Source organism: Vanrija albida (genome assembly GCF_041260175.1).
Source record: "Vanrija albida strain AlHP1 chromosome Unknown contig_2, whole genome shotgun sequence".
NCBI classification, from domain to species: domain Eukaryota; kingdom Fungi; phylum Basidiomycota; class Tremellomycetes; order Trichosporonales; family Trichosporonaceae; genus Vanrija; species Vanrija albida.
The window spans coordinates 1,157,773-1,184,216 of record NW_027191421.1 but is presented as its reverse complement, the minus strand read 5'-3'; the positions used below and the strand labels follow the sequence as shown (position 1 = coordinate 1,184,216).

General features: G+C 63.1%; 12 protein-coding genes across 12 annotated transcripts; 8 read left to right on the top strand and 4 right to left on the bottom strand.

Moving 5' to 3' along the window:
• Nucleotides 1-864: 864 nt before the first annotated feature.
• Q8F55_002096 (uncharacterized protein) lies at nucleotides 865-1,227 on the top strand (the record flags this gene model as incomplete). The annotated part of the gene is made up of 1 exon (XM_069350704.1): nucleotides 865-1,227. One exon carries the CDS (start codon nucleotides 865-867, stop codon nucleotides 1,225-1,227), a length of 363 nt encoding a protein of 120 aa, XP_069211090.1.
• A 358-nt stretch (nucleotides 1,228-1,585) lies between these two features.
• Q8F55_002095 (uncharacterized protein) lies at nucleotides 1,586-2,261 on the bottom strand (the record flags this gene model as incomplete). Its single annotated transcript, XM_069350703.1, has 4 exons — nucleotides 1,586-1,858; nucleotides 2,003-2,071; nucleotides 2,149-2,184; nucleotides 2,226-2,261. The coding sequence occupies 4 exons, from the start codon at nucleotides 2,259-2,261 to the stop codon at nucleotides 1,586-1,588; spliced, it is 414 nt and encodes a 137-aa protein (XP_069211089.1).
• A 319-nt stretch (nucleotides 2,262-2,580) lies between these two features.
• Nucleotides 2,581-3,496, top strand: MOB2 (Maintenance of ploidy protein mob2; the record flags this gene model as incomplete). The annotated part of the gene is made up of 4 exons (XM_069350702.1): nucleotides 2,581-2,606; nucleotides 2,664-2,902; nucleotides 2,962-3,183; nucleotides 3,225-3,496. The coding sequence occupies 4 exons, from the start codon at nucleotides 2,581-2,583 to the stop codon at nucleotides 3,494-3,496; spliced, it is 759 nt and encodes a 252-aa protein (XP_069211088.1).
• Nucleotides 3,497-3,977: 481 nt separating this feature from the next.
• Nucleotides 3,978-12,411, bottom strand: IRA2 (Ras GTPase activating protein ira2; the record flags this gene model as incomplete). The annotated part of the gene is made up of 12 exons (XM_069350701.1): nucleotides 3,978-4,041; nucleotides 4,087-4,392; nucleotides 4,440-4,577; nucleotides 4,614-8,226; nucleotides 8,273-8,711; nucleotides 8,749-8,967; nucleotides 9,014-9,640; nucleotides 9,689-10,597; nucleotides 10,646-10,912; nucleotides 10,949-12,085; nucleotides 12,137-12,283; nucleotides 12,385-12,411. The coding sequence occupies 12 exons, from the start codon at nucleotides 12,409-12,411 to the stop codon at nucleotides 3,978-3,980; spliced, it is 7,893 nt and encodes a 2,630-aa protein (XP_069211087.1).
• A 338-nt stretch (nucleotides 12,412-12,749) lies between these two features.
• Q8F55_002092 (uncharacterized protein) lies at nucleotides 12,750-13,879 on the top strand (the record flags this gene model as incomplete). Its single annotated transcript, XM_069350700.1, has 3 exons — nucleotides 12,750-12,902; nucleotides 12,936-13,176; nucleotides 13,212-13,879. The coding sequence occupies 3 exons, from the start codon at nucleotides 12,750-12,752 to the stop codon at nucleotides 13,877-13,879; spliced, it is 1,062 nt and encodes a 353-aa protein (XP_069211086.1).
• Nucleotides 13,880-14,032: 153 nt separating this feature from the next.
• On the bottom strand, nucleotides 14,033-15,173 carry TVP38 (Tlg2-vesicle protein; the record flags this gene model as incomplete). Its single annotated transcript, XM_069350699.1, has 7 exons — nucleotides 14,033-14,339; nucleotides 14,377-14,420; nucleotides 14,470-14,622; nucleotides 14,658-14,797; nucleotides 14,834-14,976; nucleotides 15,021-15,031; nucleotides 15,093-15,173. The coding sequence occupies 7 exons, from the start codon at nucleotides 15,171-15,173 to the stop codon at nucleotides 14,033-14,035; spliced, it is 879 nt and encodes a 292-aa protein (XP_069211085.1).
• A 501-nt stretch (nucleotides 15,174-15,674) lies between these two features.
• RAT1 (5'-3' exoribonuclease 2) lies at nucleotides 15,675-19,262 on the top strand (the record flags this gene model as incomplete). Its single annotated transcript, XM_069350698.1, has 5 exons — nucleotides 15,675-15,677; nucleotides 15,722-15,890; nucleotides 15,943-16,358; nucleotides 16,401-18,380; nucleotides 18,432-19,262. 5 exons carry the CDS (start codon nucleotides 15,675-15,677, stop codon nucleotides 19,260-19,262), a joined length of 3,399 nt encoding a protein of 1,132 aa, XP_069211084.1.
• Nucleotides 19,263-19,538: 276 nt separating this feature from the next.
• Nucleotides 19,539-20,844, top strand: Q8F55_002089 (uncharacterized protein; the record flags this gene model as incomplete). The annotated part of the gene is made up of 5 exons (XM_069350697.1): nucleotides 19,539-19,635; nucleotides 19,676-19,827; nucleotides 19,876-20,132; nucleotides 20,172-20,350; nucleotides 20,384-20,844. The coding sequence occupies 5 exons, from the start codon at nucleotides 19,539-19,541 to the stop codon at nucleotides 20,842-20,844; spliced, it is 1,146 nt and encodes a 381-aa protein (XP_069211083.1).
• A 76-nt stretch (nucleotides 20,845-20,920) lies between these two features.
• Q8F55_002088 (uncharacterized protein) lies at nucleotides 20,921-21,352 on the bottom strand (the record flags this gene model as incomplete). Its single annotated transcript, XM_069350696.1, has 4 exons — nucleotides 20,921-21,064; nucleotides 21,101-21,190; nucleotides 21,227-21,257; nucleotides 21,306-21,352. The coding sequence occupies 4 exons, from the start codon at nucleotides 21,350-21,352 to the stop codon at nucleotides 20,921-20,923; spliced, it is 312 nt and encodes a 103-aa protein (XP_069211082.1).
• A 261-nt stretch (nucleotides 21,353-21,613) lies between these two features.
• Nucleotides 21,614-22,851, top strand: PRE2 (Proteasome subunit beta type-5; the record flags this gene model as incomplete). The annotated part of the gene is made up of 5 exons (XM_069350695.1): nucleotides 21,614-21,772; nucleotides 21,871-22,109; nucleotides 22,243-22,369; nucleotides 22,416-22,686; nucleotides 22,742-22,851. The coding sequence occupies 5 exons, from the start codon at nucleotides 21,614-21,616 to the stop codon at nucleotides 22,849-22,851; spliced, it is 906 nt and encodes a 301-aa protein (XP_069211081.1).
• Nucleotides 22,852-23,112: 261 nt separating this feature from the next.
• Nucleotides 23,113-24,268, top strand: Q8F55_002086 (uncharacterized protein; the record flags this gene model as incomplete). Its single annotated transcript, XM_069350694.1, has 4 exons — nucleotides 23,113-23,143; nucleotides 23,186-23,449; nucleotides 23,518-23,665; nucleotides 23,701-24,268. The coding sequence occupies 4 exons, from the start codon at nucleotides 23,113-23,115 to the stop codon at nucleotides 24,266-24,268; spliced, it is 1,011 nt and encodes a 336-aa protein (XP_069211080.1).
• A 225-nt stretch (nucleotides 24,269-24,493) lies between these two features.
• GPI17 (GPI transamidase component) lies at nucleotides 24,494-26,387 on the top strand (the record flags this gene model as incomplete). Its single annotated transcript, XM_069350693.1, has 4 exons — nucleotides 24,494-25,076; nucleotides 25,131-25,565; nucleotides 25,598-26,106; nucleotides 26,160-26,387. The coding sequence occupies 4 exons, from the start codon at nucleotides 24,494-24,496 to the stop codon at nucleotides 26,385-26,387; spliced, it is 1,755 nt and encodes a 584-aa protein (XP_069211079.1).
• Nucleotides 26,388-26,444: the final 57 nt, after the last annotated feature.

Genomic DNA, 26,444 nt, shown 5'->3' with positions numbered 1-26,444 from the left:
AAATGGGCGGGGGGGTGACGCGAGGTCGGTCCGCTCTGCTGCAGGCATGTCCCATCTACGGGGTGGCCTGCGGGCGGTGTCACTCGCTGCCCGTCTGTATCTGGTCGGAAAGGCCATCACCAGGTCGTCTCTGCGTGGAATGACATATTGTGGGGCCGTCGTTGTCGGCGGGATGTGCAAGTCGTGGGCTTTGACACAGCCGATACTTCAATTAGAGTATGAGTGTGATGACTACTCACTGCTGGTAGCCTTAGGGGAAATGCGGAAGGAGAGCGGTGCGTGAGCCTCGCAAGCTTCGACTATGGCTGGACTAGAGAGCTAGAGAGGTGCTGCACCTCTCACTCGAGGGGCAACGTCGAGCCGTCGCAGGATCGCCCCACACGATTCCCTCGACGCCGTCGCTAAAGTGGAGCAACTTGCAACATGGCCATAGCACGAGCCCCAACTCTGGCAAGCAAACACAGCCCGACCACCAGCTCTTGCATCCAGGCCCATACTGCATAGCTCGAGGGCAGGACAGCCCGTCGACGGCGCGTTCCAGCCGCACGGAGGAAGTGGGAAGAGACGACGGTAGGTGTTAACACTGGGCCGTGTCCCCTGGGCGCTTTCCCAATGCATTCCTATGATAGAACATAGATGCGCATCGTGGTCATCGAACCTGACAACCCGTATGCCCCCCGGCGTCGTGGTGCGGGAGAACGACGGGGTGAAGTGCTCGCGCCGTACGCTGGACCGCCACGCCACAACCCACCCACCAACAATCTGACCCCGTGCACGCGCCAAATGACGTCCGGCAGAGAGCCAAGTTACAACCAAGCCACGACGACAACAACAACGCATCTTCACCCACCCACCTTCACCACGATGAGCGCGGCCCCAGCCCTCACGCCCGCCGCCCTAGCCGCCGACCTCGCCGCGCTGCAGTCCCTCCCGCCCTCCGTCCTGGCCGCGCTCATCGACCCGTCCGCCCCGCCCCCGCCCGCAGCGCTCGGCGCCGCGGCCCAGCTCGAGACGTACACCGAGGCCTCAGGCGTGCCCGCCAGCCTGGCGCTCGCGCGCGCCTACGCGGCCGAGATGCGCGCTACCGCCGGGACGCTGGCGGCGCGCGGCGCCGTCGGCGGGGAGGAGGACGCGGTCGGCGCGCGGTTGGGCGAGGTGCGCGGCGCGGCCGACGAGGTGGTTGCTGCTGTGGAGGCGTATGCCGCGGCCGTGGAGAAGGCTGATTAGCGTGCGTGCGTGGGGGTGTGGGTTGCTGACTTCTCAGCTTGCTCAACGTCGGTCGATACGGCCAGTGACACGTCGGTGGACTCGATCGATCATGCGGGGCGACGGGCCCCGTGCCCCGGGCTGCGATGGCACGCGGCAGACATGGCAGACGAGCGGCATAGACAGACGGATAGACAGGCGCCGCCTACACTCCGGACAGCTGCAGACGGAGGTCGTGGCACCTTTCCTTGGCCTCGGCCACACCACCCACACCAGCCTCGCCGCGTCTAGTCCACGGCCCATGCCAAGGCCTCCCCGCGCCGCTCGGCGCTCCGCGCCTCGCTCCACGCCCCTCCTATACTACAACAATGCATCCCCCCTATCGCTTGCCCTTCTTCTTCTTCTTGCCCGCGCCGCCAGCCGCACCGCCGGCCGCGGGCGTGCCCTTGCGCTGGGGCGTGTTGCTCCCCGACCCAGCGGCGGCCTTGAGCGGGTCGTCGCCCTCGGCGACGGGCGTGCCAGCGCCGCCGGACCCGCTGCCTGTCAGGACCGGAGCGCGCCTCCGCGCATTCGTGATGGACGAGAGCAGGCGCAGGTTGAGCGCCTCGAAGCGGTTGAGGATGATAGCCGAGAAGGTCTTGTACTTGATGCACTGTAGAGCGAAGCGGCGCGTCAGCGCCGCGGGAGACGGGAGGGGGCTCTTGGATACACTCCGGCGCCGACGTTCATGCTGACGCTGGCCCGGGCCACGCCGACAACGCCCACGCCGACGCCGCGCCGCGCCCACACTACCCACCTTCGTGTCGTCCGTCACCTTGAGCACGAGCTGCCCCGTCTTGGGGAGGAACTTGACGACATAGCGGGTCTGGGGTCAGCCTGGTCCGAGAAGCCGAGAGGAGGCGGGGGGCAGCTACGCCCCCCGGCCTCACCCCGCCCACTCACTTGTCTCGGCGCGCGGGCGTACAGCTCGATGACGGCCTGGGAGGTCAGCTGGGCTCGGCGGCGCAGGCCCCACGCACGCTCTCAAAGTCGGTCCACTTCTTGATGTAGACCATGGCGTCGCGCGTGCGTGCGTGCTGTTTGCTTGCCGCGGTGCTGTTGCTGTTGTCGATGCAGTCGTGGTGCGCCGACGCCGACACGGACGTAACGTCGACCTTTGAAACCTCGGCGTGGTCGCTCGACCAGTGATAGGGGCCAACGGCCAAATGCCACGCCATTCGCCACGTGGCCGCCAACGCGTAGATCACCCTCAGGCGCGTCCATGCGCGCGAGGCCGCGAGCCGCTCCCGTGTCCCGGTGGCAGCGAGGCCGAGCGTGCGTGCGTGCATTGACTTGACGAGCTCCTCGTCACTCTTGTTCACTAACCAACTCACAATGTCGGGCTTCCTCAACTCGTTCGGGTGAGTCTGTCCGCTGCCTCACGCCCGCTCGCGCGCTGACGCGCGCTCGCTCGCCAGCCGCCTCCGCGCACCAAAGCGCTCGCCCATCCCCTCACAGCTCGGGGCCACGGGCGGGCCGTACGACGCGCCGCTCGTCTCGCCGGGCGCAGAGGTCGCAGGCAGCCCGGGCTCGCCGGTGCCCAAGCCGCTGTTCCTGTGCCAGCCGTTTGTCAAGGCCGCGCTCGTCAAGGGCAGCTTCAAGACGATCGTCGCGCCGCCAAAGTACGTCGACGTGAACGAGTGGGTCGCTATCAACTGTGAGTCGGGGCGACATCGAGGTGGGGGGCTCGGCTCGGCGCTGACGCCCCTCGCCTAGTGTTCGACTTTTACCACAACCTCAACCACTTCTACTCTGCCCTCACGGAATTCTGCACGATCCACAACTGCCCGACCATGTCGGCCGGGCCGACACTAAACTTCCTCTGGCCCGACCAGAACCAGCGCCTCGTGTCCCTCCCCGCGCCGACGTACATCGACTTTGTGATGAGCTGGCTGCAGAAGCTGCTCGAGGACGAGAGCGTCTTCCCGACAAAGTCTGGTGCGTTGCGCGTCGCCCGCCTGGCGTAGCTGACCCCCCAGGCCGCGACTTCCCGCCCAGCTTTGCCTACACCGCAAAGCACATCTACAAGCACCTGTTCCGCGTGTTCGCGCACCTCTACCACGCCCACTTTGAGCAGGTCGTCCACCTCTCGATCGAGGCCCACTTCAACTCGCTCTTCGCCCACTTCCTCGCCTTTGGCAAGGAGTTTGACCTCCTCGTCATGAAGGACCTCATGACGCCCCAGGGCATGGGCCAGGGCGTCGCAGAGCTCGCAGAGCGCTGGCGCGAGATGGGCATTCTGGAGGTGTAGGCGGGGAGTGCCTTGGGGAGAAGGAGGAGCCACTGGAGAAACGCACGCACGCAACGCAACGCAACACGCGGGGGACGGCGCACGACGCGCTTGGACGCCCGCGCGCCCGCACCACCCACCGGTTGTAATCATGACACGTCGACGCCGTCGACATTCCCTACACATACGGCCTCGCGCCCCCGTCTATACCCATCACTATCGCAGCTGCACCCAGACGCGCATCGTGAATGAATGCAAAATACTTGTGTAAACCAGAGATAGGTATGACGACTACGGGTCAAAAGCAGCTCCAGCCCCGGCCCAGCCGCGAGCAGTGCAGAGTGCAGAAAAGGGGTATCAATCACTGGAGTACAGGGGGTACAGAACCGGGCAGGCAACAAACGCCCCGGTGCTTGATTATAACGCGGGTGGATTACCTGGGAGCATGTGGGTATAACTAGATGGTGCCACAACAACTGGCCCTCATTTCGGCCGGCGGCGCTCACTTCGGCACCTCGCAGATGGCCTCGATGAGCTGCCCAACCCAGTTGCCAATGCCAGTGAGGCTGCAGCGTCAGTATAGCTCACAGCCGCTCCTCCACGCCACTCACCGGTCAGCAGAGCCCTGCTGGAACGACATGTCGTTCAGTCCTCTCATGCCAAGGTCGTCCAGCACTTGCTCGCGCGTGCCGTGGGGAGTAACAACCGGCATTGGCGCGGCAGAGTTGTTGATCGACGCCGAAAAGTTCTTTTGGTGCAGCGAGCTCGTAGACTCGTTGCCAGCAATCGGGACAGGCGCAAACGAGTACGACGCATCCGCCATGGCCCGCTCCATGATGACGGTCACAGCAGACAGGATCGCAGTCGACGACGTCGAGCCCATCACCGCCGCCATGCGGGGAATGAGTGAGTCGTAGCTGCAAACGTCAGCGGCGCTCCGCGACCAGCCAGGGAGCAAACTCACGCAAGAGCCACCACATCGGGCATTTCAATGCTGGCCTCAGCCAACAGGCGGTAGAGAACGAGCCTCTCAGTGTCCGTGCTCGCCGAGTGCAGCATTGTCACGATCAGAGTGACAAGCAGCAGGGCAGTCGAGTTGTCCCTGTCATTGTCAGCTTTCGGCAGTAACGCTACTCACGGAATGCTAAGGAGGTCAAACACCGACAACGTCGACAGGTCGCGCAACTCCTCTTCCGCGACGTCCACGCCAGCGGCCGTGAACAGCGCCTTGAGGTCGCTCGCCTGCGCTGCCGCAATCGGAAGCAGGGAGGTGAAGAAGGCAACGCTGCGCGAGCCAATCAAAGGCGCGTCATCCTCGATAGGCTCGAGGCGGATCGAGCTCGACAGTCGCAGCAGCTCGGTCAGAGTCGTAACCGTGAGCTTGCGCGTGTTCGGGTGGCGAATGCCCTTGTAGACAACCGCCACGAGGGAGAAGTACGGGTTGGTGTCAAAGCTCACGCCGCAGACCTGGTCGAGGTTGCGCGAGGCCTCAATGTATCGACGACGGACAGGGAGCAGGTACTCGAAGATGCCATTGGCAAACAAGCCCTCGCCCTCCATGTGCCGCAGGGTGCTGAGGAGAAGTTCGAGGGCCGGCGCAAAGATAGGGATGTACGCCACCTCCATGAGGCCAACCGCAAGCCAGAAGAAGATGGGAGGGTACTTGCTGCGACGCGAAAGGCCGGGCAGGAGCCTCGTAAGGCTGCGAAGCACACTGATGACGTGCACAGTGTTGGTCTCGTTGAGCTTGTGGACGCTGGTCCTGAGCGAGCCAAGAGTCTGGAAGACGAGGTCATCGTCAGCCTCCTCGCTGGCCAGGTGGCCCAGGGCAAGGAAGCACTGCGACTGCGTGGCAGGGTTGTGCTGGAACGCAGTCGAGGCAATCAAGCCAGTCCATCGAGCCCGCCAAGCGTTGGCGCAGTCGGTTGTCGGTGCACCTGCCGACAGCACGTCCATCAAGAACTTGATGACGAGGTCGAGCGAGTCGAGGTACAGGTTGCCGTACTGGTCGTTTTGGGACAGACCTGAAAGCTCAAAGTTGTACGCCATTTGCTGGAGACCAAACGCGTTGATCATCTCGGGCTGCTGCAATCTCTTGAGAAGGTGTTGCAGAGTCGTCGTGTCCATGTCGCCACCGGAGAATGAAATGGACAATGACTGGACAATGCTCATGGTCAGGCCGTAGACTGTCTGCCGCATGAGAACGGGGCCAACTCCAGCCAAGAGCACGATGCAGAACAAGAGCTCTGGAAGGAACACTTGAGTGTCGAGCGGTGATTGCGGGCTGAACGTGAGCGCAAGGTTGAGACGCGCCAGAATGATGATTTCGGTCCACGCGTTGTTCTCGGTGAGGTTGTTGGTCGGCGTAGAGTAGGTCTGCGAAATTGTCTTGCGCAGTCGAACAATGAGCTTGCCCTTGACCGCCGTCGAGCTGAGCGAGACAAGGATCTCGGCCGCATTCTCCGCTCTCTCCGACCCAGGGCCAGCCGCGAAAGCATAGTGCAGAAGCTCCGCGACCACGAGGTCAACCAGAGCGTCATGCGACTTGCCAATCACGCCCCAGACGTGCTCTTGGAACGAAAGGTGCAGGCGCTTCTTCTCCGTCGCAGTCAACGAGATCAAGTTGCGGATGATCTCGGTGACTTGCTTGATGGGCTCGACACCGTCGTCACGAGTGGGCCTGGCGAACAGCTCCAGGTTGGCAAGCCAGGGAGGAACGTAGTGCAGGCACGCAGTCTTCTGAGGCAGGTCGGCCTTGGTGAAGCCGATGATCCACTCCTTGAGGAATTCCAGAGTCAGGTTCGGCGCCGAGCTGGCGAGGAGCTTGCTGAGCTTGTAGACAAACTCGAGTGAGTTGCCCGGAATGAGGAGGCCGGCCGATACCTGAGTGACCAGCGATGACAGGTCAAATTTGAAGAACTGTGAGAGCTCGTGGACAAGACCATAAGCACCCATGCGCAGCGTCTCGTCATTCGACGAAAGGTTGAGCAGTGCCACGTTCAACAGAGTGCCGGGGACATCGCTGGGCCTGAGAACACGGTCCTCGGTCGACGGCGACTCTCGAAGGCGGCTACGTGCAGAGCGGATGATCTGGGCCATCTCGCCACGCTTGCGCGAAATGAAGGTGACCGTCTGGTTCTGAGAGTGCTTGACGACGAGCTGGTCAGAAGCCGGACTGCTGCCCGTGCCCGTCCCAGCCCCCTGTCCGAGGATGACGTCGTTGACGTCCTTGAGGTTGACGACGTCGATGATGTACGACTTGACGGTAGGAGTGATGTCCTGCTTGCGCCAAGACGCAACCTGGAGACAGTCGTCGCCGAGCTTGACGACCACTGGCATCTGGCTTTCGTGGTCCGCCAGGCAGAGCAGGTTGGTGAAGACATGGTCGGCTTCGAATGCGAGCGCCAACGTGTGTTCCGGAAGCATCAGAGTAGTGAACGGCACGAACTCGGCGAGCTCGGCAGGGCTGCTTGCGCCGACGATGTTCTTCACGTAGCCGTTACCGACAGCAGGGAGCTCGGCAATGATGCGGCGCACTCGCTTGCGGGCGTACGAGTTGGGGTTGTACAACGCGATGGTCGTGCAGAGTGGCCAAATGGACGGAGGAGCCATTTGGATGGCACGACGAAGCCAGGCTGAGGGCAGCTCCGTCGACGGCGAGAAATCGGTCATGTCGATGACCAAGTCGAAAGCTTCTGTGATGTTGTGAATCTTAGAGAAGATATGATAGGCCAGGAGATCGTAGTCAATGTATGTGACACGAGAGACGATGAAGTAGAAGATTCGCCTCTGGTTTTGGCTGAGAGGGCCCTCGTAAAAGACACCGTCGACGCTCTCCGTGCTTCGGTCGGCATTGTGGCGCATAAAGTCGTCAAAGACCTGGTTGCGCGCGTTGGTGCTCAGTCGAGTAAAGTCGACAGGTGGACCAGTCTCCTCCATGATGAGGCGGAGCGACGCGGCCGCGGCTCTGCCATCGAGCTCGAGACGGAGGTTGCGGTCGTTCAAACGCCCACGGAACGTCTGTGGCATGTTCTCCAATGCAGATTCCAAGCGGGCGGTGTGCCTGAAGACAAACCTCTGGATCAGGGTGTTGTCACCATCCGTGTCGAGGTTGCGCTCCGCCTCTTCCTGGAACGTCTTGATGGCCTGGGCCACCTCCCAACTCCTGGGCCGGACAGCCAGCTCTGAGAGGAACTTGGTGACCTGTCGGATGTTTTCAGAGAGGAACGGGTTCAGCACCTTCATGTGGGCCTCCTTGTTGCCAAACAGGACGTTGTTGGCAAGGTTCTGCACGACCTTGGTGATCAGGAGAAGCGCTCGGCGAGTGTCCCTGGTGTCGGGGTTGACGTCCAGGTCCATAGCCTCAGGGGCAACGATCGCTGGGCACAAGAAGCGCAGGAACAGGAACGAGCCAACCGCCGAGTGGCGCGAGTCGGGGAAGCGGTCCTCTACCGAGTCCCAGATGTGGTGGCAGAGTGCCTTGAACATTACAGGAGCGTTGTCGGCAGATGTGTAGATGACCTCGAGAAGTGCCTGGCACATGAGTCGAAGGTGTTCGGCGTTGCGGCCAATCTCCTCCTCGGAGACCTTGGAAGGGTCCAGTTCGAATGAGCACTCTGGCGGCTTCTCCTCCAAGTGGTGGATGAGCGGCTGTAATGTCGAGCGGCAGTAGTTGTAGCCGTACGAGCGACCGAACATTGTCAACAGTCTTGTCGTGATCGAGTTGGCGCGGAACAGCTCGGACTCATGGTCTAACATAAGTTAGCAGCTGCGTGTGAGGAAGACGAGACAACGTACTGGTCTGGGACACCTCGCGTTCAATGAGCAGCTTCATCAGGCTCAGGAGGCTGCCCTTTGCCTCAAACACGCGGAACAGCATCAAGGACACCTCGTCCACCTCACTAGGCGGGCACACCTCACACATCGCCATGGCCAGCGCAAGGTTGGGCGACGTGAGGGCCTCGAAGTAGACCTTGGGAGCGGTGACACCCGTCTTGGTAGCGAGGCCACCGAAGCGAGTGTCTTGTTGCAGGATGTTGGAGATCAGCTGCATGAAGGCCGTGCGAATGGTGGGGTCGTCGTGGTAACCAAGAGTAAGGCAGTGCTTCAGACCGACGTCGATGTTGGCAGACAACAGGTTGGACAAGACCTGAATCGCAAGAGCAGGGTAGGTCTCAGTGTTGGACACCTTCATGCTGAGACCAGAGACGGATGTGGCGACATGTGAGGACTCGGTCTATCGTGTCAGCTTTGGACCTTCGTGGCATGCTCACCTCTGCCGAGTTTGCGGACCTCTCCAACACTCGGACCAGCATGTGGTAGTAGCGGTAGAACAGACGCGATTTGACCACGAGCTGGGTGTCCTCCGAATCGGCGCCTGGTGGCTTGATGATCAGATTGTCCGTGACGGGGATCATGGCACGCAGGCAGGCGTGGTCGAGGTCGCGTTGGATCTTGTCGTTGCCCACAAGGTTCTTGAGGCCTTCACCATCCTGCGGGAGTGTTAGCACTGGTGCAACTGTGAGAATGAGGACGCACTCTGAACGACTCAATAGACCACTCGCACATCCACTCCAGAACCGCGTTACGGAGTTTGCTGTTGTTGCCTAGAATCGCAAAGTCCGGCCTGTTGAGGACGACTTCGATGAGCTGGCAGTATCTCTGCTTGATGCGCATCTGGAAGTCTTCGCGACCCAACCGGTGGGTGTACTGGGCGATCAAGTAGAGCAGCTCGCCCATTTCCACCTGGACGCCATTGTCGCCAGGGCTAACACGCTCGACAGTTGACTTGAGCACGGCGATGGCCTGGTCGACGTAGATTGTGAAGGTTTCCGAGGAGTTTACACCTCCTGCACCGAAAGCGTGGGACAAGAGCTTGGTCATCTGAAGGATCAAGACACGGCTCAGGCCCAGAGGCAGCTCCGTTCCAAGAGCATCCTTGGCGGCCTCTCGGACATGGATCGAACTGCTGATCAAGAGGTCCACCGACTGGCGGATAAACGACTCGACATGAGCGGTAAGGTCGATGGGCTCTTCATACACCCGAGGGAGGACGCCCTTGCCGAGAGTGTCGGTCACGGTGACTGGGGCGATGTTGTCCTGAAGGGCGACGCTGCTGGTGCTGCACAGGAACGCGATGAGGTTCTGCCACTCCTTAGACTCGTCCTGAGAATGATCAGCGCTAGCCACACGAAATCAACCAGCGGTGCTCACTTCGTTCAGCCCGACAATATCAGCGCTCAGCATGCGACGTCGGCTATCGCGGTCCCCGTTGCTTTCGGAAGCCTCGGCCTTGGCGATTTTGTTCGCGAGGGCGGTGGCACGGGCATTCAGGCCAATCCAAATGGTGCTAAGCAAGGTCGAAGCGCGGATGTGTTGCTTGATAACACGCCTGATGGCTCGCTGTTGCAGCTGGCGACCTGTCGCGGGAGGCAAGGCTGCGAGTTCGGCCAGCATGGCGGAGTGGTCCGTGATCTCTTCCAGCTGGGCTTGGCTGTTGCTGATTCCCGAGCGGACCAGAAGGACCAGCTTGCTGAGAGCACGCAGTGATGGTGACGCCATGTTGGTTTGCTGCACATCTGGGCCGATCAAGCTCGTAATGGTAGCGACCTTGGCAACCAAAACTGCCGCTCGTGCATTTGGCGCCTTGGTCATGACCTCTGGCATTGTGGTGGCCGCCTTCCACACGGTGAGAACAGTTTGTCGGAATGCGCCTGCAATCAGAGCGAGATCCGACACATGGCCATGGTGGAAGTCGACAAGCAGCTGTCGGCTTGCGTCGATAAGGATCTGCCAAATCGGGACGGCCGAGTTGGCGGCCAAGGTAGCCCGAGTGGCATCGCCATTCGCATCCAGTAGCCTCTCCAAGATCGCAATGTTCGTCTTGGCTGCCTGCGCGCGAATTGTCATGGGACAGATGGTACTTGTCAAGGACGAAATGACAACCAGGGTTTGTCCCAGAGTGTCGGTGGAATCGCCAGCGCCATCGAACGCGAACGCCGGGTCCAGTGCCATCAAGTTGAGGATCTCCCAGATCAGGTCGGTCTGTGATCCGGCGAGGTCAATGCTCCCACGGATAGGGAGTCCCTTGGACTTGCTTCCTATCAGGGCGTTTGTCTGCGACTGGGGGCAAGGTTAGCACTGCCGTTGTCGGTGCGACGGCCCACGTACCTTGAGAATGGCGCGGACAGAAGGAGCAACGTCTGGCCTCAGGTCATGAACTGGTGCGTACCACGGCAAGCGCTGGCCCTCCGTCACGATGATAGTGCAGGCTCGTACTCCGATCATCTTGTAGGCGTCGGCAGAGTCGTTCCACAGTTTTGGGAAGATGAGTGATGTCGTGAGGCTCGGGGTGTAGCGGTAAAGGGCGACGAGGCCATCGACCAGCACCGCGGCGTCGGTGATTTCTGATGTCAAGGGCGAGTAGAACAGGGCATTCTGCATTGTCAGCGTCATCCTTCCAGCGGTCGTCACCTTCAGGTCATTGTGCAGGTCCGGCAGGAGAGTTCTGATACCAGAGCCTTCCAGCCGTGGGCTGCAAGACAAGGCTGCGCGAACCAGGTCCACCGCGCAAATGACACAAGCCTCGAACGACTTGGCTTGGGTCAAGCCCTTGCGAAGGCTGTCAATGAAGGCGGCCTTCTTGCTCAAACCGCTTGTTCGACCCGTCTCGCCCAACGCGACCTTCCGGAGGGCATCTGGCGAAAGGACGAGCAACATGGCCAGGAATGGGTAGTACGTCTTGCCGCGCTTGCCGCTCGCCGAGGCTTCGCTGGAACCGGAAATGGCCTCGAAGATGATGTCGGCGCTATCCAGTTTGCGCTTGCCCTCAATGAGCTGCTGGTACTCGTATGGGTAGACGTCGATCCAGTTCCAGATTGCTTTCCGCAAGGCGTTTGCCAATGCCGTCTGGGCTGGACGCTTGACGTGCTGAATCGGCTGCTGCCAATCTTGGAGGACCTGGGAGAGACGCGAGAAATCGACGTTTGACCATTCAAGCAGCCGCAACTCGATCAGCTCTGGGTTCTCTTCCAGGGTTGTGGTGAGATGGGCCACCCTGGCCTTGATTCGCGAAAGCACCAACGGCCAGTTGGAAGCCGAGAGGAAGAAGATGATGCGAGCCGTGTACCTCGTCACTTGGGCAATGGCGGTCGCCGTCGTCGAAGCTGTTGGTGCTAAGAGCGTCTCGGGGGCAGGGGGAGGGGCCTTTCCTGATGCGGCCGGGTACGAGTGCTGCTGAATAAACTGCGCTCCGAGGGAGAAGGCGGTCGAGCTCGGGCTGACTTGTCGGTTCCACGAGTTGACAGTGGAGCTCGAAGCCGACTTTGCATCCTTGCTGGAAAGTGAAACGGGCAGCCCCAACTGCCCGCTGTTATCCTGCGAGATCAAGCGCGTGTAGGAAACCAGGATGCCCAGGAGATGCCGCGCGAGGTTGTCGTCCAACGGCGCGGGATCTGGCCAGCACTGGGGGAGTTCTGTTGGCTGATAGGGGGAGGCAGCCGTGTTGATACGCCATGACTCGGAGAGACACATCAACAAGATGTGAAGGATGAAAAGCTGAGATTGAATCGTGTCTAGCGGGACGTCGACGAGGGGCACTGCGGCATAGAGCTGTAGGATGTCAGCGTCTTCTCTCGCTCCATCTGCAAGCTTCTGCTGTACCTTGGCAAGGGTGTCGAGAGCACTGGCCAGCGTGTGCGCAACAACCGAGAGTTGTAATCGCGAGATCTGGAGCAAGCTCTCGACTGTCGTCTTGATGCCTTCGTCATTCTCCAAGATTGCGAGTTTGATACCCGAGTTGCATGGCAGCTGTCACGGGGTCAGTAATCTGTGGCCAAACTGGGCATTGATGTCCCCGCTGACACGTCGCCGTCAGGGTCCTAGTCACGAGCGTTAATTGTGTGTCGGACGGCTAGCCTAAAGGGTTCAAGTGGCATATGCTCCGAAACTCGCAACTCGGCGCGAGTGAGACTGGACGAGCCAACGCGCGCCGCCTGCCCCGCGCCGCCGGAGAAACCTCGACCGCACTACATTACGACAGAGCGAGCCGGAGCAAGGGCAAGACGCCGGACCTGGTGACGGCTTGCTTGGGCGACCGTGGGAAACTAGGCCACGTGGAACGCATCATCAGGCCGTGCGTTGCGTCTGCATGCAATTGAGCGACCGACGAAGATGACAGCAACGCGCATCGACAGCAACAACCACTGCAGCACCGACGCCCGCCCGATCGTGGCAACAACAACCTCCCTCCCAACTACCCCCTCTCCCCCTCACCATGGCCTACATCGACCAGACGACCGACCTGCGCTCGCTCCTCGCCGAGGGCTCGAAAAAGGCCGCGGCGACCCCCGGCGCCGGGCCGTCCAAGGCGCGCAAGCCGGCCGCGCCAAAGCAAGACGACAAGTTTCTCAAGGAGGCGTACCAGATTGTGCGTACCCCTCCCGAAGCATGCTCACCCCAGTACGGCCACCTCTCCGAGCTGCAGCGCACGCTCAAGGCGATCCGCAAGCCGTACCTCTCGACCGAGGTCCCGCCGCCACTGTCGCGCCGCGCCGGCGCGCGCCCCGACGGCGACGAGCTGAGGCGGTACGAGGGGTCCAAGTACCTGTCAGACCGGGAGCGCGACGAGATCGACGTGCGGACCAAGATGATCCTGCGGCGGTGCCGCGAGCGCGTCGGCGACCTCGAGGCCGAGGAGAAGGGTGGGTGCTGGCTGGGGGCCGCGCGCTGACGATAGCACGGCAGGCAAAGACGGCACCGCCGGCGTCGGCCCTGTTCCAGCTGCTGCCGAGCCTGGCGCCGGCGCCGGTCGACACGGCGCAGCCGCTGCTGACGGCACATCGCGCCAGCATCATCTGGACGCTGACGAGCCTGCTGGCCAAGCTGAGCGCGACGCAGGCCGACATGCAGGAGGAGCGCGCTAAGCGGAGGGAGGAGCGCAGCCGGACGCTTGGGGGCGGGGCGGCGCGCGAGATTGCGGGTTTGCAGGTCGGCGCGGATTTGGGGAAGAGGGCGGGGCAGGTGCCGCCCGCCGCGCTGCCCATCGTGCCGGATGACGAGGCGCCCATCGAGCAGCAGCTCTCGGCGGAGCAGCTGCAGCAGTTTGAGTCGGAGAACTCGACGCTACTCAACGAGATGGAGAGCCAGCTCAGCTCGGTGCTCGCGGCGGAGAAGAGCCTGCTCGAGATTAGCGCCATGCAGACCGAGCTCGTGCGCCACCTCGTTCAGCAGACCGAGATTACGGATCGGCTGTACGACGAGGCTGTGGGCAGCGTCGCCGAGATGGGCAAGGCCAACCAGCAGCTCAAGAAGGCAAAGGAGCGCAGCGGCGAGGCGAGGCTGTTCTTGCTAGTCTTCCTCTTTGGTGCCAGCTTTGCGCTCCTCTTCCTCAACTGGTACGCATAGTCTACATGTATTGTTGTATAGATCGACACAAGACGCAAGGCTCGGCTCTAGGGTTGTACAGGCAGTCACTAACGGGATCGTCCACTTCTAGTCAGGCAGTCGCCAACGGGCGATAAGCTCGTCTTCGTCTTCTTCCTCGTCAGGTAGGCAGTGCTAACGGGGGATGAGCTCCTCCACCTCCTCGTCGTCGCTGTAGTCGCCGAGCAGGGCCGTGCTCTCCAGTGCCTCGGCAGCGAGCTCGCCCTCGCCCGGCTCGCCGTTGTCCAGCTTGCGGATCTGCTCGAGCGTCAGGCGGTAGATCCAGACGCCGGTCACGACCGAGATGAGCACCGAGCCGCCGATGGACAGCATGTTGAGGATGAAGCGCAGCGGGTCGGGCTTGTTGTCCCCCCCGTCGTCTGTGAGCGAGTTGAGCCGCGACCCGATGAAGACGGGGATGAAGAGGCGGGGGAGGTAGAGGCTGGTGGGTTAGCCTCCCGCAGGCACATGACACCCACAAGTTGGCCAGCATAAAGTGCCAGAACTCGACCCCGTCAATAGACTACGGACGCTGTCAGCATTGCGGTGGGTCTGCGAACACGCCGACTGACCGCAAACAGCCCGTTGCCAATGGCCCACGGAAGCGGGCACCATCTAATCATGGCGACGAGCGGCCAGCCCTTGTCGCGCATGACATGGCCGAACGCCTCCCATTGCTTGTTCCTGTTTGTGCCCATGCGGCGCATCCAGTCGAGGAAGAAGAGCTGTGGTTAGGTATTAACAACAATCCGCTACCTACTCTGACTGAGATGAATGAGAGCGCGGCGCCGGCGAGCGCCGCGAGTGCCGCGATGAGGAATCCCGGCCAGATGCCCCACGCAAAGCCGATGAGCGTCATCGAGCCCGAGAAGCCAAAGAGCGGCGGGTGCGACGAGAGGACTGGGGGTCAATGGCGGCTGTAGGCACTGCACTCACTGACGGCGACCGACATGATGAGCACGCCCTTCCAGCCCATGTCCTGGAGTTTGACGGCGATGCCGTTGAAGAAGTGGCCGATACGCCTGGGCGTGATGATCATGATGATGGCCACGGCGATCATGTGGGCCGCAAAGATGCCCCTGGGGAGGTTAGACGGCTGCGTTGGACACGGCGGGGTGCGTACCAGAACCACAACTGCGGCGCGGTCAGTCACCGAGCAAGACAAACACGACGCCACGTTCGCTCGCCCACTCACCTTGCTCCGCTTGCTCATCTTCCTGTACGGCTTGAGGGCGTGGTGGACCCACGCCTCTATTCTGCCTCTGATGGTCGTCATGTTGGGTCGGTGTGGTTGCGACATTGTATCGTTGCGGTAGTGAGGGACGTTGGAGAATGGGGAGCGAGATGTGTGGCATGCAATGGCCGGCCGGCCGACACAACTGACGACACGGCATCGCATCGTCACCCACCCTGGCGCGCGGGACATTGATAAACTGCGGGGTCCCCGCGATCGATGCACGGTGATAGTCCTAATCCCGCCTGTGGCCATTTGATCCCGCTCGCCTGCAGCCAGCGACGATTATCACTGCCGCATTCGACTCCACATCGAGTGCTTCCTTCAACTCACTCTACAAACCCCATTCAACAGCGTTCGACAGCCCGTTCTCGACGGCAAATCGATCGAAAAGAACGGCCGGAACAGTGACATTGGCCGCGTGATAGCGCCCGTGGTCAGGACAGTCTGTGACCCTCAACACACGAGCCTTAGAGATTCGAATCACGACCCTCCGCTGTATTGTTTGCCACCTGAGAATCTTGAATCGAGCCGTCTGTCAAAATGGTGAGTTGCTCGATAACGTGTATGAACCAGCTCACACGCACCAGGGTGTCCCCGCCCTCTTCCGATGGCTGTCGAAGAAGTACCCCAAGATTGTCCAGCGAGTAGTCGAGGACACGCCTTCCAAGGTTCGCGGTATCGATGGCGAGATTGTCGAGGTCCCGATTCAGTACGAGTCGGAGAACCCCAACGGGTTTGAGGTGGATAACCTGTATCGTGAGTTGATCCCTTGAGACGGACCACGACGCGTGCGCTAACCTCCCGCCAGTCGATATGAACGGTATCGTCCACCCATGTACACATCCCGAGGGCAAGCCCGCCCCCGAGACCGAGGAGGAGATGATGGTCGAGATCTTCAAGTACACCGAGCGCGTCATCAACATGGCCCGTCCCCGCAAGGTTATTGTCATGGCCATTGACGGCGTCGCTCCCCGCGCCAAGATGAACCAGCAGCGTTCGCGTCGTTTCCGCGCCGCGCAGGAGGCGGCCGAGAAGGACGAGGAGAAGAGACAAGCCATCAAGATGTTCGAGGCCATGGGTCAGACCGTTTCGGAGGAGACGAAGAACAAGAAGTCGTGGGACACCAACGCCATTACCCCCGGCACACCGTTCATGGACCTCCTTTCAAACAGTCTCAAGTACTGGGTCTCCAAAAAGCTGACCGAGGACCCCGGATGGAAGGACGTGAGTGCGATATGCGGCGATACAGACGCTGATGGTTTTCAGATGAAGGTCATCATCTCCGACTCGTCAGTGCCCGGTGAGGGTGAGCACAAGATTGTCGACTGGATCAGGAGGCAGAGGACGTACCCCGACTGGAACCCCAACACTTCGCATGCTATCTACGGCCTCGACGCCGATCTCATCATGCTGTCGCTGGCCACACATGAGCCCAATTTCCGTGTGTTGCGTGAGGACGTGTTCGCCCAGAGCAATAACCGAGGCGGTCGCCCCGTGTGCTCCAACTGCGACAAGCCAGGCCACATCGCCGCCAACTGCAGGCAGCCCAAAAAGACCAAGGACCCCAACGTGGTGGAGAAGGCCAAGCCTGTCGACCCCAAGCCCTTCATCTGGCTTGATGTCTCCGTCTTGCGAGAGTACCTGCAGGTCGAGCTCAACGTGCCCAACTGTCCCTTCCACTTTGACTCTGAGCTTGCCATTGACGACTGGATCTTCCTCATCTTCTTTGTTGGAAACGATTTCTTGCCTCATCTCCCGTCACTCGAGATTCGTGAGGGTGCTATCGACAACCTCCTCAAGATCTGGAAGGCCGAGCTGCCTCGCATGGGCGGCTACCTCACCAACCACGGCAAGGTCAACCTGGAGCGCACCCAGTACATTCTTGACGGCCTGTCCAACCAGGAGGACCAGATCTTCCGCCAGCGCAAGCAGGACGAGGAGAGGGACGAGGCCCGCCAGAAGCGTCGCCGCATGGAGGACCACAAGCGCCAGGACGACGAGGCAGCGAGAGAAGGCAAGATGCTCATGAACGGAACCGACTATGTCGCAGTGCCGGCCGCCAACACCGGCGGTGACAAGAAGCATCCCTCCCTCCCTCAGCGCCCAGGATTCGACACAGCACCCAAGGAGGAGGCTGCACCGGCTGCGCGCAAGCCTGGCAAGAAGCTCAGCTACGCCGAGCAGGCCAAGTCGCTCAAGGAGGGCCTTGCTGCGATGAGCGGCAGCAACACCGACATTGTCAACAACCGCAAGGCTATTCGGATGGCCAACATGTCGGCGGCCCAGGCCTTAAAGGCTGAATTAAGCGGCGACGCCCCTGCCGCCGCCGACGAGGAGGTCAAGCCCGACTCGGAGGAGCAAGCTGAGGAGGAACAACCTGACGCGGACGTCAAGCCCGATGTCTCTGAGGATGTGAAGCCTGAGGAGGACGAGCTCGAGGCCGATGCCAACGACGACAACGCCGCAGCTGACGAGTCGATGGAGGTGGACGACAAGGCCGCTGTCACCGGCAAGAAGAGGAAGGCGGGCGAGGACGACGATGAGGAAGAGGAGGAGGAGGACGCCGAGGATCCCGCCAACCCTGACGACGCACATGTCACCAAGAAGAAGCTCAAGGTTAACCCCGACGGAACTGTCGACTACGAGGACACTGTGCGCCTGTTCGAGCCTGGCTACAGGGAGCGCTACTACCGTCAGAAGTTTGGCGTCGAGCTCTCCGACACCGAGTTCATCAAGCAGATCACGACCCACTACATGGAGGGTCTTTGCTGGGTGCTCGAGTACTACTACCAGGGTGTCCCGGCGTGGGATTGGTTCTACCCCTACCACTACGCTCCGTTCGCGCAGGACTTTACCAACATCAAGGACATGAAGATTGGCTTCAAGGTCAGCCAGCCGTTCACACCGTTCGCCCAGCTGCTCGGTGTCTTCCCCGCGGCCAGTCGCATCCACCTTCCTCCTCCTCTGCAGGAGTTGATGATCAACGAGGACTCGCCAATTCTCGACTTCTACCCCTCCGACTTTGACATCGACATGAACGGCAAGAAGATGGCATGGCAGGGTGTTGCTCTCCTTCCCTTCATCGACCAAAAGCGTCTCCTTGACGCGCTCGGAAGCAAGGTCAACTTGCTGACTGATGATGAGAAGCGCCGAAACAAGTGGGGCGACAACGTCATGTTCATTGCCGAGGCCAACCAGCTCTACGACCCGTTCTGCTCCCTCTACACGGTCAAGGCGCCCGCGGCTGTGAGTTTTTCAAGGGTGGCTGTGATTCATGTAATGCTAAACAAACTTCAGCCTGTCCCCGTTGACCCCAAGCTCTCATACGGTGTGAGCGGCTCCGTGTTGGCGGACCCGTTGTGCGTGCCCAACTCGACATTGGAAACACCGATCCCGAGCATTGAGGAGTGTCCCGATCTCGAAAACAACAACGCAATCTCGGTTCGCTACTACTTCCCGCGTCAGACGCACAGGCATCGTTCAGAGCTGCTGAAGGGCTACCGCCCCAAGGCGCCACGATTAACTGAGTCTGACAAGGACTTTGTTCGCCGTGGTGGCCAAGGAGGAGGTGGACGAGGAGGACGTCACGGGCCGGGCAACGGCTACTCGAATGACGGACCGGGGCGTGCTGGAGGTCGCGGTGGCCGTGGAGACCACGGCCCGGTCCGGAATCTGCCCGGTGCCGACCGCTTCGGTGGTGGCGGGGGATACGGCGGCGGAGGCGGCTACGGTGGCGGTGGACGTAACCCGTACGCCGCGCCTCCTGTCAATGCCTACGGTGGCGGCGGATACGGCGGCGGCAGCGGTGGTGGTGGTGGTGGCTATGGTGGTGGCTACGGCGGAGGGGGATACGGCGGCTACGGTTCTGGCCAGGCCCGCAACCCCTACGCTGCAGCTCCTCCTAACCCGTATGGTGGCGGCGGTGGCCGACCGAACCCATACGGCGCGCCGCCAGCGAGCTATGGCCAGCCTCCTGCGTCTTATGGCGGAGGAGGTGGTGGCTACGGAGGCTACGGTGGAGCTCCTGCCCCTCGCGGTGGCTACGGATCCGGTGCCGGCTCGTACGGCGGCAACGCGTATGGCGGTGGCCGTGGCGGCAGCAGCGGTGCTGGTCACAGGCGCTACTGATCGCTCCCCCTCCTCCCCCTCCCGGCTCCGTTCAATCCCTTCAATCCCCCTTGTGAAATAAACCTGGCTCTCTTCCACACCTTGTTCTAGGAGCAACAGCATAGTGTACATGTAGCACCACCTGCCATCATATGCATCATGAGGACGAAGCTGGTGCGGACCCCGGTGTGCAGGACGTCATTTGCTGTAGAGTCACGTGATGCCAATATTTGCGTTTTCGCCGCGATGACTTGGATTCCAACGTTGCCAGTGTCCATCCCACGACAAAGCACAACAATGGTCAAGACCAAGTCCAAGGCGCGCAAGGGGGCCGCGAAGGTGGCCAAGCCAGCCGCGCCATCGGGCTCGGCGGCCGACGTTCCCGGGCTGATTGGTGAGCTAACCTTGTGTTGATACCCCAGCTCACGCCGCAGACAAGGCGCACGTCCTGCTCGCGCAGTCCAACTTTGACCTGGCGATCAAGTTCCTCGAGCGCGCGCTGCAGCTGGAGGAGGGCAACCTCGAGGCGCGCGAGCTGCTGGGCGTCGCCGAGCTGGAAGAGGGCGATGGGGACAAGGGACGCGAGGTGAGCTGCCAACACACCTAGCAAGACGCCCCGCTGACCCACAACCAGCACCTCCTCCGCCTGTTCCCCCCGCACACGGCCGAGCCGCCCGCGTCCCCCTCGCCGTACCTCTACCTCGCGCAGAGCGCAGCCGAGCCGCAAGAGGCGCTGGGGTACTACTCTACGGCGGCGGCCATGATCGAGAACCTGCAGGCCGGCAAGGGCAAGGGCCGGGCCGAGCGCGACGCCGCCGAGCTCGAGGAGGAGCGGCGGATCGCCGTGACCTCGCTGATTGCCATGATCGAGATCTGGATGAGTGACTTGTGGTGAGTGCAGCAAACTTGGGAGGCGGCTGACCCCGCCAGCTTCGAGCCCGAGGCGTCAAATAACTGCGACGCGCTGATCGCGCGCGCAGTCAGCATCGCGCCAAACGACCCCGAAGTGCTCCTGACGCTCGCGTCGATCCGCCTCTCGCAGTCCAAGTTTGACGAGGCAAAGGAGACGATTCTCAAGGTCTACTCTGACCTCGAGGGCCGGGATCCATGTACGTGCACCACGTAAACGGCGCTGACGGCAGTCGACCCCATGCTCCCCGGCCTGCCCGTGCGGCTGACGTTTGTGCGCCTGCTCCTCGAGCACCACCTGCACCTCGAGGCGCTCGACATCCTGTCCACAGCGCGCGAGGAGGACAGCCTCGAGGTCGAGGCGGCCTACCTCGAGGGCTGGGCGTACCACCTGCGCGGCGAGGCGGTCGACGCCGACCCCACGCTGCTGGCAGCGGGCGACGACGACGACAAGCCGTTCACCGCGGCCGAGAACTATGCCGAGTCGATGCGCGCGCTCCTCGAGGCCGCAAAGCTCTTCACAGAGCAGGAGTACCCCGACGAAGGGATCGGCGCGCATATTGCCGACCTGCTCAAGGGCCTCGAGGCGCGCGGCGTGCAGCCCGCGGTCGTCGACGAGGCCGAGGACGACGCGGCCGACGAGGGCGGGTGGGAGGACGTCGGCGAGGCTGACGGCGACGTCGAGATGGCCTAGGCGCGGCGGCGACGCGGCGGCGAGAGATAGACCCGGAGCGATTCATGCTAGATGATGATGATGTACAACAGTTGCGTTACTTCTTGAGCGCGGCCTTCTCGGCGCGCGCCCGCGCCCGCGCCACCTCGTTGGCCCACCAGTCCTCCATGTCGGTGCTGACGCCGATATGCCGCACGCTCGGCTCGGACAGCATCTCGAGGGTGCGGCCAAACTTGCGAATCTGGGCAGTCAGCCGGCGTTGCGCTGCACCGCCCACCTGGTGCTCAATCGCAGTATAGTCGCGCGCCGTGAGCGGCGGGTGGTGGAAGTTGTACCGCAGGTGGACTAGGAACTGGCGGCGCTCGTCCTGGCTTGTGTCAGCAGAGGCGGCGAGGAGGCCTACCTTGCCCTTGGACATGGCGTTGCGGACGCCCCTGGGGGTGTGAGCTCGCGTGCCGTCGGCGTATTGGGGCAGCACTCACGCGCGGTACAGGTTGATGACCTCCTGCTGCAGGCCTGACCTCGCCATGGTGTGGGTGTGAGCGATGTGTGCGGTGCGCGATGCTTTGCGAATGTGGACCGGGAAGAGCCGACAGGCGCAACAAGCGGCGACTTTGAGAGAGAGTGCCTCATCGAGGCCGACGCCCACGTGGGAAACCTATCCAGCCCCGCCCCTAACACACGGTGACGCGCGGCGTCGAGCACTTCGTCAGTCAGTCCGCCGACCCACGCATCATTGTCAGCGTTCGCTCGACTCTCTCGACCTCTCACTCACTACCACCACACCACAATGGACAGTCTCGTCGCGCAGCTCTCGCCCCCCGCCCTCGCCCGCCCCGACGCCGAGGCGCCGCACGCCGACGCCGCGGCCTGGGGCAGCATGGCTGGGTTCGGCAACCTCGACCGCAGTGGCGCGGTCGAGAGCATGGCCGTCCCCGGCGTGCCGGACGTGAGTGAGGGCCCCAGAGCAGGCTCGGCCCCCTCGCCGGCTCGGGGAGGCAGCTTGCGCGCTGAACTCGGCCTCTGTGCACCCGCTAACGCGCCCAGCCCCTCGCATTCCTCTCCCTCCACACCGACTCGATGTCGGCCAACCCGCAGGCAAAGATCAAGCTCGCGCACGGCACAACCACCCTCGCGTTCCGCTTCAAGGGCGGCATCATCGTCGCTGTCGACTCGCGCGCAACAGCAGGATCGTACATCGCCTCGGGGACTGTCAAGAAGGTCATCGAGATCAACCCGTACCTCCTCGGCACCATGGCCGGCGGTGCCGCCGACTGCCAGTACTGGTGAGTGGGGGTGCTGCTGTGGGACACTGCCGTGGAATGCTGCTGTGGAGCACTGTGTTGCGACTTTGCTTTGCGCTGCAGGAGACGGCAGAGCGGCATGGGACAGCAGAACGAGCAGCGCTTACAACCCCAGGGAGACCTACCTCGGCATGCAGTGCCGCCTGCACGAGCTCCGCAACAAGGAGCGCATCTCGGTCGCCGCCGCGTCCAAGATCCTCTCCAACATTGTCTACCAGTACAAGGGCATGGGCTTGAGCATGGTGAGTGGCGTGGAACGGACGCAGTCGCATACCGCTGACACCCCAGGGAACAATGATCTGCGGCTGGGACAAGACGGGCCCTGCCCTCTTCTACGTCGACTCGGACGGACAGCGCTTGAAGGGCGATCTCTTCTCGGTCGGCTCGGGTAGCACGTACGCGTACGGTGTCCTCGACCAGGGCTACCACTGGGACCTGTCGGACGAGGACGCGCAGGAGCTCGGCCGCCGGTCCATCACCGCTGCCGGCCACCGCGACGCCTACTCTGGTAACTCTATCAACCTGTACCACGTGCGGGAGAACGGCTGGGAGTTCATCGGTGCGTGGGCTGCATCCGTCACCACAAGGAAAGCCACTGACGCCGACGCCCACAGACAACTACGACCTCAGCGAGCAGTACTACAAGTACGACACGGAGAAGAAGGAGAAGGCGGCCGCGGCCGCTGCTGCTGCATCTGGCGGCTCCCCGATCGCTGTCGAGTAGACTGGTGTATGCATAGTGCTGGAAGACATGTAGAGAGCAGATGCAGATGTGTGGAAACGATGGTGGAAAGCAGGGGCGGGAGTATTTTCGGCCACCGATTGTCGTCACTGAGTGAGTGAGCGAAGACAAAGACGACCGAGCCGTGTTGTGCATCCATCACTCTGCTCTCATCCTCCCCGTCACTTTGTCACCCCAAGCGACGCAGTAATCGCACGTCGAGCCCGCAGCATCAGTCTACGGCCACCTACTTCGCCCATCATCATGTCGACGGCCCCAGCCCCACTACCAGCGGGTAGGTGCTTCGTGCATCCCCCCAACCTACTGACACCGCCAGACGCGCTCAACCGCTTCCGCATAGCGCACCCCGACCGCGAGGTCAAGGGCGTCATCCGGCGCCTGACGCGCCTCCCGCTGCTCGCTAGCCAGCCGCTCCCGGCCGACGGCGGCGGACTCGACCACGCCCAGGAGCTTGTGTACGAGCGCGAGCTGGTGCGCCTCGAGGTGGACAAGTGGCGCCTGGGCGTTGAGCGGACTGTCGCGAGCGTGCGCACGTTGGAGAGGCAGCGGGAGAGTTATCTGTCCAAGACGGAGGAGACGGGTGAGTGGGCGTGGGGCGTCGGCTGGCGTTGGGAGTGGTGGGCTACTGGACGCCTGCTGACAGCCCAGTCTTGAGAACACAAAAGCTCCGGCAGACGCTAGAGGAAGAAAAGGTGCTCCTCAAAAAGGGCCTCGCAGAACGCAACCACCGCGTCAAGTGCGACGAGGTGGCCAAGAAGATTGTCGCGCGGGGCCGGACGAGAAAGGAGCTTGACGAGTGGGTTCGAGTCGTGTTGCCGCGCTCACGCCCAGGCAAATCGACGAGATGAAGGCGTCGCTGGCAGAGCACCGCGCACTGTACGAGCAGGTGCTCTCTGTGGCGCAGGCGCGCGCCGACATGTTTACGCAGATCACGGCGCTGGTCGACGAGTGCCGCGCGCTCAAGCTGCCCGACGCGGCGGGCGTGTCGGCCGACGCGAGCGCCGAGATGGACGTGGACGAGGCGGCCGCGGCTGCGGGCGGTGCCGCGGCGCCCGAGGCCAAGGCAGCGCCGGCGGCGGCGCCCCGGCTCAGCGCAACGACGTTACCGTTCCAGCCGGCGCGCGCGGCGTCCAAGTCGCCCGCGCCGGCGCATCCCTTGCCGTCGCGCCCCGGGCGTGCCGCGGCCGCGCTGTCGTACAACTCGCGCTCGAGCTCCGGCCCCGCGAGCCTTCCCCAGCGCCCGAGCGGGCTGCGCACCGTCACTGGCAGCCTCGAGGAGGGCGAGCTCGGCGACGACGGCGAGGACGGCGAGGTGAAGGAGGGCGGGAAGCGCAAGGCGGAGGGGGAGGCGCCGGCGGCGCCGCCGGTGCGCGCGACGCGGTCGCGGACGGCGAAGTGAGCGCGTGCGCAGATAGAGGCGGCGCAGGTAGAGCCATGCATGGGGATGTACTATAGATGGGTGTGCAGGGTGGTGTTGGTGAGGTGAGGCAGCGACGGCAGCAGCAAAGTCAGCCTGGAGCCCCGGACCGGCAAAGTCGACGGTGACCGTTCCACGCCCGCCGCGTCGGTCGTCATTGCGCCGAGGTTGGCTTGTTGACGCCGACCACTACTCATCCACGCACCCATGTCCAAGTCCGACCCACCAGGCGCGGCGTCGCCAGCTGCGCCCGAATCCGACGCCGACGCCGTGCTGCGCGCGCTCAACCCGGCGCCCTCGCGGCGCCTCCTCGTGGCCCTCTGCTTCCCGCTCTTCGCGGCCCTCCTCATCCCCTACTGGTGGTGGGCGACGGCGATCGAGCGGCTCCCTCTGCCGGGGGAGCGCATCGCCGTGCTAGAGAACACGCCCACGCCGCAGATAGTAACGCGTATCGCGCTCAGCGCCGACGCTGGCGCCTTCCCCCGCCCGGGAGGGGACCGCGCCGACTTCCCCCTCCGCACCAAGCTGCAGGCGCTCGCGCGCGAGGTCACCGCCGGCGTGGACGGGATACTCGGCCAGCAGCGGCCCGCTGTGCGCGGCGAACGGCGCTGGGAGCTCGTCACGGACGGAGCGGACGCCGCGCTGCGCGTGCACATCGCGCTTGATGCCGCGGCCAACGCGAGCTTCCCCCTCGAGCCGTACGTCTCCACCGGCGTGGAGGGCGGCAGGCCGGCCGGGACGCTGGTCATCCCCGTCAACCCGGCCCAGGTCGCCGACGTCAACTTGAAGCGTGAGTCGTGTCGCGCCCGCGGCGCGCCGCGCGCTCGCTGACGCTCGCGCCCAGGACACTACAAAATCGCGCTCATCAACGGCATCCACAACCTCCTCCCCGCGCACCTCCCCGGCGTCCCCGTCCGCGCGCTGGCCTACCGCCCGAACATTACGCTCAGCTTTGTCCTGCTCAACGAGGACGCGGCGGACGGGTCGTACGTGAGCGGGTGGGACGTCGAGGCGGCGCTGCGCGACCACTTTGCGCCCCACCTCGCGCCCCTGGCCCCCGTGTTCAACTTCTCGGTCGAGAGCCAGGTGCTGTACCACGCGCCGCTGACGTTCGACCCCGCGCCCGAGGCCGACGCGTGGCGCATCAACGACGAGCAGCTCAAGGTCTTCGTGTCGGAGCGCTGGAGCCTCGACTCGGGCAGCACAAACAACCCCGTGCTCCGCTTCCTCGTCTTCGTCCCCTCTGCCGCGCACCGCCCGCTCCGCCTCGGCGCTGAGAGTAAGTGCGCGTGCGGGCGCAGCTGACCCCAGACGCCGACGCCTTCCTCATCCCCCAGTTCGGCTCGGTCGTGCTCCTCAACCCGCCGGCGTCGGGCCCCAAGGCGTATCGCCTCGGGCTGGACGCCCTCGACGCCCCGTTCGCCCAGTTCGTCGACCACTTCTACGCGCTCCTCTCCATCCCCGCCCGCCCGGCACAGGTGCACCCCGCGCCCTCTGACGCAGCGCGCACGGCGCGCGGGCTCGCGTCCCCCCTCTCGCCGTGGCAGCTCGACACGGTGCTCCGCACCCGGCTGGCCGAGAACGCGGCGGAAGCGAAGAAGACGCTCGCCGGCATCGTGCGCCTCATCGACAAGATTGACGAGATGCAGGTCGGCGCCGGCGTGCGCGACAAGATCCTCGGCGCGGTCCGCAAGCTCGAGGGCCTGCCCGCCACGGCGCGCGCCTCCTCGCCCCGCGCCGCGTTCGTGCTCTCGCGCGATGCGGTCGCCCTCGCGAACGAGGCCTTCTTCGACCCCTCCATGATGGGCCAGCTGTATTTCGTGAGTTGCGAGTGACGCCACGCGCACACCGCGTCGCACGCTGACGTCGCCAGCCCGACCAGCACAAATTCGCAGTCTACACGCCCCTGTTCGCACCCGTCGGCGTGTCCATCATCGCCGGCCTCCTCCGCGAGCTCCGGGCCTGGATCAAGCGTCGCAAGGCCCGCAGGGCGGCGCAGGCGGCCGCGGGTAGCGACAAGTCGGCCGCGACGTCGGCCACGTCGACTGCCACCCCAGCCGCCTCTGACGCTGCTCGGCTCCGAACCACCGCCGCCCAGTGATCGATCACCTTGTAGACCCTCATGCACCTGCACCGCACCCTTTCAGACCACACATTC